General features: G+C 38.0%; 1 protein-coding gene across 1 annotated transcript; it reads right to left on the bottom strand.

The window, feature by feature from the left end:
* Positions 1-10080: 10080 nt before the first annotated feature.
* Positions 10081-11093, bottom strand: LOC145038450 (putative membrane-associated kinase regulator 6; the record flags this gene model as incomplete). Its single annotated transcript, XM_078986811.1, has 2 exons — positions 10081-10299; positions 10421-11093. Coding segments are annotated over 2 exons (681 nt in total), but the record flags the coding sequence as incomplete, so codon positions are not given.
* Between the last annotated feature and the right edge of the window lie 390 nt (positions 11094-11483).

Raw genomic sequence — 11483 nt, 5'->3', positions numbered from 1 at the left:
GGAATTGTCACATGGGGCTTTCATAATGTGCTAAATATGTGGCTTGTGAGATGGAAGAGTGGAAATACGGAGTTCTACAAAGACTTTCATGATTTCCATTCCCTGGAACAGGGTTGATCTCATAGAATTATCGAATGCTCCTTTTGCAAATCCTTCACATGATCCCAAGGCAACACATTTCAATCAATTTTTGGAGGTTCAGGTGAAGAAGGGTGTGACATCCCCAATTTCACGGCCAGAAAAGACCGATTTGTTTATGCTTTGTTTTATAAAAATCAGAGTAAATCCTTTTGATTTAAAAGAGTTGCAGAATTTGTTCCCAAAACAAAATATGATAAAATTTATCAAGACGTTTCTCAAAGAGAACGTATTTTCATTAAATAATAAAACATCGGGATGTCATGTTCCGATACAGACCAAAAGCATAAACAATATAAAATAGACCTTACAACAGTTATTTATAACTACTGATCTATAATCCAAATTCTCTCGTCAAGACCACCAACTTATACCCTTGTGCCATTACCTATAATGCAAAGAAAACTGAGTGGGTCAGGCTTGGGAGCCTGGTGAGCATATAGGGTTTTCAACCCACAATAATACATTTATTATATTCAATTATCAAACAATCAATCCAATTACCCACCCCCTATTATCTCCATTTATTTCTTAAAGATTTATCCTAAGAACCGACTATCCTTCATTCATTTATTCCTAAGGAATTGGCACGAAATCCATTGCTGCTAAAGTTTATTTATCAAGTACTAAATCCATAGTTATCAGGCGCTAACTCCATAGTCACCAAGGTTCACTTAACAAGCGCTAACTCCATAGTCACCAAGGTTTACTCAACAAGCGCTAACTCCATAGTCGCCAAGGTTTACTCAACGTGCGCTAACTCCATAGTCGCCAAGGTTCATCAAATAGGCACGAAGTCACATCGTTGCCAAGGTTTATACAATAGGCGCTAACCCCATAGTCACCAACTATCCCATCTACCCAAGTTCTACTCAACATTTTTGTAGATATAAATACTTACACAGTTTAAATCATTTAACACTTGTATAACACGTCAATTCCACGTCCATCTCAAATAGACAAATAATATATAAACACATAGCACGTATTTCATAGCAAATACTTCATATTTATGTGTTAGAAGAAAGTAACCACACACTCACTTGATCAGAAGATGATCGGACAGCACTACGGCTTGTAGAATTAGTATTCTTCGGTGAAACCGGGATCACTTCACACACCGGGTTTCTCGTGGGCAGAGCTTCGGCTCGGAAACTCTTTTCTTCTCGAGATCTTCGGTGCTTCAGGACTTGCTTCGGGTCTCGGGGTTGATGTCGGGGCTTCGGGGGGTTAAAATAAAGCTTAGAGGGTGTATCGGGAGTGGGAGAGAAGGGATGGAGCAACCATAGTCGGCTGGCCCTTCAAATCTATTTATAGGGCAAATTTGGCCCTTGCCACGTCGTGGGATCCTTTTTCCACGTTGTGGGCTTGATCGTCACTGCATGCGTCATCCCAAGTTGCATCTGGGGGACTCCCGGAGCTGTCAGGAGACTTGCCACGTCGTGGCACTGCTTGCCACGTCGTGGTCTCTGACAGTTTTGGGGTTTCGTGCCCCGAACTTCAGAAATTCATAACTTTCGCATACGAACTCCGTTTTCAACGTTCTTTATATCGACGCGAAGGTGAGATTATGATCTACAAATCTCGTTTAGACTCCATTGGCTAATTTTGACTTTATTTTTAATATATTATAAGTATATTACTTATATATTATCTATAGTAGGTCGGGACAGGAAAACTCCGTTCGAAATTCATAACTCCTTCATCTGAACTCTGTTTTCGTCTGTCTTTTTATCGTTGGACTACTATCAAAGAAATCTTCGAATCTAGTTTAGATCACTAAGGATAGATATCTATCTACCTTAAATTCACTATTTACGTCGCGCTGGGTCACGCTAGGCCGTGTCGGTTCTGTCGCGAAACTTCGACAGGTCATAACTTCTTTGTTATAACTCGGATTTTGGCGTTCTTTATATGCACGGAAACCTTGTGAAATATACTAAAACTTGGTTAAGATTAATACTTCTAAATAATATTCCATCAAAAAGTCATTTTTGATGCTTATCGTCTCTAAATTGACTAGCCCGGATCTACGGGCGTTACAGGTTTTCCTGCAATGAAGACTATAGAGTCAATCATCAAACAATACCCCAATGCACTTGATCCCAAAACCAATATTCCTCTTCAAAATGTGATGTGGTCTGCCACCAGCCAAGTGAAACAGATTCATGTGCTTCAGAATTATCCAGATGGCAGTCCATGCTCTACTGGGTTTTTGATGAAACTACAGCTTCTGTTGTAATAAAAATTAAAGATGGATGCATTCTATTATATGATAAAAGAGATCTGTTTCAATTTGGAAGATGGGATATTCATCAGTTGAACCTTCATCAGATAAAGGTTGCAGAAGATATTTTCGAGCCAGCTGCTAAAGAATATACTTCTATGGTTGTTGATATCATCAACAAAAGGATGTGGAATGGGGCTATGGGCAAATCATATGTTCTTCTTGTCGACAAAGATTGAGTCAAGCTAGTCATAAACCAAGGAGGAGATTGAAGGGTCCAGGTTATGATTTGGTCTAGGATTTCCATTGTAAAAGGTCTTTTGAGTTATTTTATGTATTTTTCAGGTTGTTTAGGTGTTTATTGCTAGGTCATCTATTTACAGCCGTAAACAGGTTTACGGCCGTAAACCCTGTTTACGGCCAAAGTCTTCTATATATAGGGTTGGTCAAGGTCTTTTGTCGTTGTTGATTGTTTAGCATTTTGCAGCCATAATATCCACAAGTTGTACCAGACGTTTTTGTAATATAAACGTGTGCATGCTTGTTTCTTCTTCTTCTTCTACTTCAATTCTTACTATTGTTGATTGATTGATTGCTTGATCACTAGTTAAGATTCGTTTCAGGACCTTATAGACCGTCCAATCATCAACAATCTCAACATCAAGAGGACAAACCAGCTCCCCTGGAGCTCCAGCAAATCTCTTGCTAAGCGCAAGTGATACAAAGGATTAGGTAGCCCCTGAATCAAATAATACCAAAGCAGATATACTGTTCACAAGGAATGATCCTAAAATGAAACACATAAACATAAGCAAACAATTCAATATAAATAAAGAGAGAATGAGATGATACATACCCGTCACAACATTAGGATCTATATGTGCCTCCTCTGCCATCAGATGGAAAGCCCTGCTCTTCGCCGCAGGTGCATCTTCTCGGCCCTGGCGGCCGTCGGTAATCCGAAGATTTGCAGGAGCAGGTGCCAACACTGGTCCTACTGTAGCCAAACTCAGACAATGGGACTTCTTGTGGCCCCTCTGATTTCCCTGAAAGCAAATCATATCAGATATTGGGGTAATGGTGGTGGTAGCAGTACAATCCCTGCTGATATGACCATTCTGGCTACACTTGAAGCAGCTAGAACCACCCACCCTGCACGTCCCTACGTGCAACATTCCACAGCGGCCTCGTCCCTGCTAGCTCATCCCCCTCATATCCACAACCTTGGGCCTCTTGCCCGAAGCGCCTGATACCTAAACCTGAACCGACTTCCTCTTCTTCTCCATCTCCAGATCTCTCTCTCTCTCTCTCTCTCTCTCTCTCTCTCTCTCCCTCTTTCTAGCCCTCGCTATCATGTCTTCCAGCATCTTGCAGCTGGATCTGCTAACAAACTATCGATTGTTACTCCTCAATATATCATGGTATCGGGCCTTCTTCATCTTCTCGTCCACCATATACTGTGAAACCAGAAGTTCCCTCTCCATGAACATATCGATGATCTCAACCATCATCTCAAAAGTCTGGCAGAGGTCCTGGAACTCTCGCGCCAACTGTTGCACCTCAATCACCGATGCAAACTCAACTCGGAACCTGGTCGAGAAATCATCCCAATTCATCACATCAACTGCATCATCACCCACCATACGCCCTACCTCCTCCTACCGATAATATGCCCTATCCTTTAGACGGCAGGAAGCTAGTCTGACATTGTCCCCCTCGGAACAACGGATGGTACGAAAGGCGTTAAAAAATTTTGCTAACCACCTCCTACCTACAATCGGGTACCTCGCTCCGTGATAATCCAGTGCTCCACATGCCTAAATCTCCCTGAAAGTCAGAGAATGCGTCCTAACCAAAGCTACAATCTCAACGTGAAATGTGCTCAACTGCTCATCAAGAATCTCCAGAATACCCTTCTGGATAGAGCCAAAGATCACAGGAGTTTGATCTAGGATACTACACGTAATCTTAGACGAGATGGACCCCCTTGTCTATTCATCAAGTTGCCCAGCTCCAGAACCTGAGCTTGAGCCCTCCCTAGCATCGAAACTGTCAACTGGCCTGCCTCGCAATACCACCATTCTGAAAATAGACCAACACAAACAATCAGAATACGCATCAAAATATAACATTGGGGAATCACAACTCCACAAGCTCCCTGGCTTCATCGCAACCCTTCTTGAATCAAGTACGAACCCTCTGCTCATACTACCTTCCACATCTATCCGTACTTTCCTCAAGAAGTGCCTTAACACAAACAAGTTACTTTATATCCAAACAATTCCCCTCACAGATAAGGCTCCAAACACTAGATCTCATCCTAGGTTTTCCTAAGGCAAACTCCACACCACTCTCCACCATCAGCTATAAAAGGAACTCCTGCTAACTTCCTCTAACTAGATCACGAATACAATTACATATTACAAAAACCAGATAATTCTTTGAATGATAGGTCTCACACTAAATGGTTGAACTCAAACAAGAGTTGCACAATAGGGTTAAAACCTAACATTCTAAAATTATCTAGTTCCCATAATATGTAACATAGCATATTCACTAACTAGTTTGCTAAAGTTAGTTAGAACTCCTAGAAGCACAAAGCAGGCAACATTCATGCATAAAGTAATCAGAACCAAGCATAACCTAATCAGGCCATCATATCACTGACTGATCAGCACTAGCATGCAATTCTACAAGCTCACACAATAGGCATACAAAGACACCTCTCCTAGCATTCTTTCATCCAAGACTGAGCAGATCCTTAGCCCTAACTAGCATGCGATTACATATTCACAGATCAAGCATATCAAATAACATGTATGTGTATTTTGGGAAACTTACTTGAGCTCGACTGATTACATGCACCAAACCCTTTCTTAATTTAGAAAAACCTTTTCTTGAAATTTGTTTCTTTTTAAATTTTTTACCAAATCCTTAGTTTTACTTCAGACACACCCGAGAGTGTGTCCAAATCCCTCAAACCAAGGCACTGATACCAACTTTTAACGTCCCAAAAATATGATCCAAAATTTTCATTTTTAATTTAAGTAAAACAATATTCCAACATCATCCATACATCCCAAATAAAACAAGTGTATCAAAAATCATAAAATCAGAGTGAAATACCAAGTGTGGAATTCATGTGGTGTGTGCGATGCAGTCATCCAGAGCTCTTCCCTTAGGAACCGGAAGTACTTGAAACATACACTGAAAACTGCAAGCACAAAGGATAATGAGTTCCCCAAGATACCGCATACCAACGTATATAGCATATAACGGGCCTCACCCAATGGGTATAACAGGCCCTGACCTAATTCGTATAATGGGCCCCACCCAAGGAGTATAACGGGCCCTGCCCTAACTCGCATAACAGGCGTCACCCAATGAGTATAACACACCCCGTTATAACTCGCATAACGGGCCCTGTCCACGTACCAAACATATAGCAACTATTAACTTACAGGATAATCATTGGGCCCCGCCCAGAAAACATACAAGTACATACACATACTAGGGTCACACAGATAATAAGTATTCTAACAGATCATATCATGGGTCGGAATTGGTGCCTTCAATCCGCTATACATGGTGAGGAAACTCACCATGAATGTTGAATCTCATTGAAGATCACAAGTTGCTGTCTTGACGACTCCCCGAGCTATCAATACAAAATAACACCCAATTAACACTTGGGCTCTAAACTATATCCTATAATCTATATTTGGAGTAAATTGACCATTTTACCCCTGACCTAATTTGACCCAAGACCAAGGTCCAAATCCACAAACCAAAAGGCCCAAAACCAACTGTTCCTCCAAGGCCCACTTATGGCCTAATTTTCCAAATTGGGCCCAAACCCTTATATGGGCCTTACCCTAATGCCCAATTATTTTACTTAGTCTAAATCTTGATTTTAAATGCCCCAATAAGGCCCAAATCAACAAGGTCGAAAGAAGTGGCCCAACCGAGGCCCAAAAGATGCAAAGCCCAAACAGACCAAGTACGCGGGGCGTACTTAGCTGTACGCTAAGTGTACTCGCTGCATGGCTTGTATGTTGCGCGTACTAACTTGTACATCCAACGTACTCCTTCATTAAGCCAACTTTTCCATTAAGTTCCTAATGCTTAAGTTTAATGATCTAAAACATAGATCTGAGTCCCAACGAGTATCAAAAACCATAAAGTCACCGAATTGGTGACTTTGCATGCCCCAAATGAACCCAAACCTGAAATATAACATTCTACTTCCATGAAATGAACTCAAACTCATACATGGGTGAGATCCAACCCAAAAGATGCTAGCTTTAAGACTTAAAAACCTAAAAAAATGTCAAGTGGGGCAACTCATAACTTCTGGTATTGCATCAAGCCACCAAAACTCACTCATGGGAGCAAAAGTTAACCAAAACCAAGCTAGAACTAGATCTAAGCTATAACACAACAAGTTTAGAGCTTTATACCTCAAATGAGTTCCAAATGATGATGATGTTCCGGATCTACAACCTCTCACTCTTCCAATGAAGCTTCAAGATGGCCTCCTTCTTTCAAAAGCACCAAAATACACCCAAAATGACCTTCTAAGCTCAAGAACACTCAATAATGGAGTTAGGATTTCGTGGAGGTTGATTAGGGACTAAAGGGAAGCTAGTAGAAATGATCCTTGGGACATAATGTTCTTTAAATAATGCTCAAACCCTAAAAAATAGGGTTTTGGGGTCTGTACACATACGCCATGCGTACCCACTCGTACGCTACGCGTACGTGTATGGCATCCGCGTTCCTTTTACTCAGGTATGTCCGGTGTACATGGGGTGGTACGGCTCGCATATAAGACACCCTTAGCCTAAAAATGAAAAGGTCCAATGACTTCAAGGCCCAAAATCAAAATAGTTAAATAACCAAATTTAAATAAAAACCTTAGAAATATCGGGCGTTACAATGTTGATGATTTATTTGCCACATGTACAAATTTGAGCATGATCAAGAGGTTCAAATTAGAGATGTCCAAGATCTTTGAGATGTCAGATCTTGGAAGATTAACTTACTACCTTGGCCTCGTAGTTAAACAAGAAGAAACGTGGATTACTATAAACCAAGAAGCGTATGCTCAACACATTTTAAAAGAAGCTGGTTTACATGATTGCAATCCGACCCACATTCTAATGGAACCGGGAAATAAATTGCCAAAGGCCGAAGATGAACCGGAAATAGACCCGACGCAATATCGAAAGGTGATGGGATGCCTTAGATATCTCTTGCAAACAAGACCCGATATGGTATATGCGGTTGGAGTTGTTAGCCGATACATGCAAAGTCCAAGAGAATCACATGACAGTGCAATCAAACATATCCTAAGGTACTTACGGGGAACAACGAGATACGAAATCAAGTACGAGAGGATGAGACAAATGTGACTTTTTGGTTATAGTGATAGTTGTCACAATGTTGACCCGGATGATGGAAAAAGCACAACCGACCACATTTTCTACTACGGGTGATCTTCGATAACATGGTCTTCGCATAAGAAAAATATCGTTGCTTTATCATGTCAAGCAATATGGCTTCAAGATTTGCTCAGAGAAATCATGAATAAAACGCATGAGAAAGTAGTTCTTAGAGTTGATATCAAGTTTGCTATCGAACTAACAAAGAATCTCATTTTTCATGGAAGGAGTAAACACATTCACACGAGGTTTCACTTTATTCTTAGTTGTGCTGTAAACGAACAAGTGGGGGTGGAGTTCATTCCCGGTGAAGAACAAAATGCGGACATTCTTACAAAACCGCTAGCTCAAAACAAGTTTAAGGAAATGCGGAGCTTGATCAGGATCGAAGACGTCTCTAGAAGGACTAGAGATTCTAGGGTGATTGTTGGAATCCTAAGTCGAGTAGAACTTTGAGACCATGTGAACTTGGGATTATGACAAGTTGGTAATAGTTTCCTAATTGTATTATAATACAAGTCGGTAATTAGAATCTATAAATACATATCTAGATCAAGTTTAGGATCATAGAAAAAAAGATTGTATTCAATATTGGTTTTGAGTTATTTTCCAGTTAATCAAAGAGTTGTTTGATTAAATATCGTTTTGCAATTACGTTTTCCAAGCAAGAATTCATTATCCATGGGATCCATATCTCTAATACATGACATATCAAGTCATTAATCTTTTTAAATGTACAACAAACATCCTCTAAATGACATGCGTTGGTAATAGTGCCATATCTCATATTTTAGTTATACATATTGGGAACGTTAAGTTAGCCAACCCTCACTGCCCCTACACCTTCAAAATGACCCATTACGTATAGAGTAAGTTACACGAATGGTCCCTATAGTTTATAGTAATTTACGCGTTTGGTCCTTAATTTATTTTTTCAACTCGAAAGGTCCCTACTGTGATTTCGTTACGCGTTTGGTCCCTGTCTTACCAAAAAATACTATTTTGCCATTGATTTTTTAATTAAGTTAAATAAACACACCCCCAAACCCATCCCCTAATCTTACCTTACCTTACTTACCCCACCATTTTTTCCTATTTAAATAATAGTCTTTTTAGGTAAGATAGGATGTAAGTGCGTAACAAAAACAAACAGTCGGAACCAAACGCGTAACAAAAATAAATAGTAGGAATCTTCCGAGTTAAAAAAATAAGTTAAGGACCAAACATGTAAATTACCCTAAACCATATGGATCATTCGTGTAATTTACTCTTACTTATACTATCATTAAGAACTTTATATTTGTTCATTATTTTGCAAGAAATTAAGAATGTTATATTAAATTTGAGAATTTTTTTTTCCAGTTAAGGTTAGACCTTTCCACACTATCATATGTGATCACACTGGTGGTCTCTACGATGTGACTATATTAGTTATATTTTCCTCTTGTCACATAGTCCATATATATGGCATCAACATATAGATCTTCCTAATGAGTAATGACCTTGTTTTTCAATCATTGGTTCATTTATTTCTTGTAATAAAGATAAATCATAAAGGATGTGACATGTTTCAATTAGGCAAACGTGTTAAAAATCCAGTTAGTAGAGTTGAGTGTGTTATTAAATATGTTTTTGATTTTGTAATTCGGATTTGTAGACATTCCAGTTTTGAGTGCTAATACAATAAATTATTATATGACATTTTTTGGGTCATTATTCTTATTTCATGTGGGTGTATCTGCTTCGTCAGATAGTTGATGCTTTAGTTTCCATGCTTATTTTAAAAACTAGTTTGGATGTAAAGGCATTTTAGTATAATCCCTCATCTCAATTCCCTCTATGATTGTTTTGACTCAAAAGGAAATGCAAGTTCGTTTTTCATTCCCAAAAATTTGACAACAAAATGATATATCTGAAAGCATGATATGTACAATTATTAATGTTGTATGCATTCTTCTTTTGTAAGCACACCTTCCCCAACATATTAGGTAGAGGCTTTGCACATGATTATACATCTTCTCAACGTCCCCTCTCCAAAATAATTTATAACAGCATACCATTTCCATTGCCTATATTAAGAATGATCTAAGTTCAAATTTTATGCAGTAGAGTAGAATTGTTATAAATATTTTAAATCAAACCAAAACTAATTTTAAGCGTTCCAAGAATTTTTAGTCTTCTTCAACAATAAATTTTGGTCATTTTAGTCTTTATAAACAATAATTCGTTCCTTGTGTAAATATTTATATGAAAAAGAAGATCAAAGCTATATATAAAATCAAATGAACCAGAACCTTTTATGTATATTTGGTGACATATCAAAAAGCAACACAACAATTCATATGCATCATTGTCTATATGCCTTTGTGCATCCGATTACTTACTAATCAAATTTGAAATCTTAGTTTACATACATATATAGCTTTCTAAAAACGAGCTTTTCTTTCTTGGATCTTAGATAAGGGTTCATCTGCTCCTATCTTCACTTTTCTGCATATCAAATAGCCAAGATGATGTAATATGAGAATTTTAATTTAAAACCATCTCAATATATAACATAAGATAATAATATTATTAGAGATGTAAATATATATAATTTAAAAGAGATTACCAAATGATCTTTTGCAATGAACAATGGCCTCGTGAACTGATGTTTCATTGTAATCACACAATTTGTTTTTCGAACACGAAAAACGTGATCCATATGTAGAGTTCTGACTCCAACTCTTCGTTCTTCTGAATGTGGTCTTGTCACCTTCGATTCTCTTGTTCGTTCGCTCATTTGTAAGCATAAAAGATGGCAAACAAACTGGATTTGTCGAACTGTCTACAATTCTTGTACTTTTTCGTGGTAAAAGCAAGCTAAAACACTTTCCAAGTATCCTTTTTGAAGATACTCGCAAATTCGCTATAAGTTGACTGTAACTTTTTGTAGCTTTTGAAGGATTCTTGGGTGGAAAGTGAACTAAAGGTGTAGCAGGAGTCGAGTAAAGCCTTATCTGACTGACAGATCTAGGAATGATATGTCCATTGAAAAAGATTTCATCGGCATGTACAAGATTTGGGATAGAAAATGGAAGATCAAAATGAAAATTTTGGGATTCTTCGTGGAATCTTTGTGAATTAACGAAGGAGTCTGTGCTTTCTTGTTTATTGTAGTGTTCGTCGGTGTTGTTGAAGATTTCGTCGAGGGAAGGATTTTGATTGATTAACCAAGAGTAGGAGAAGCTTTCTATGGTGAGAGGTTGGGAGGTTTCCATGGTGTTCGTTGGAAGAATAATAGTTTTGACATATGATCATGAAAGACCATTTATATAGGCGAAAATGTGTTCTTTTTTAGGTTGTCTATTATTATTCTATATTATTTTTATATGTAAGTTATAATGGTTTTTAATTCAAGTTTAACATGAATATATCATTTTATAAAAGATAATTGATTACGTCAAAAAACATATAGCGGCTAATAAGAATAAATAGAGATCCAGTATTAAACAATAAATAGTAACAATGGGTTTAAAATACAAAAGGTAATGTTTCAAAACAATAAAATACAAATAAATATGTTATTATAAAAACAATTTAGAATTTTTGTGTCTCTTTGTCATACCCATGAACCAAAGTTGACAAACATATATATTTTACAGAAAGTAACCTTTTGACTTCTATTATTAGCT

This window comes from Lactuca saligna, chromosome 4, assembly GCF_052625555.1.
Source record: "Lactuca saligna cultivar CGN05327 chromosome 4, ASM5262555v1, whole genome shotgun sequence".
In the NCBI taxonomy this organism is placed as follows: Eukaryota; Viridiplantae; Streptophyta; class Magnoliopsida; order Asterales; family Asteraceae; genus Lactuca; species Lactuca saligna.
The sequence above is the reverse complement of the archived record's forward strand: the minus strand, read 5'-3'. Positions and strand labels throughout refer to the sequence as shown.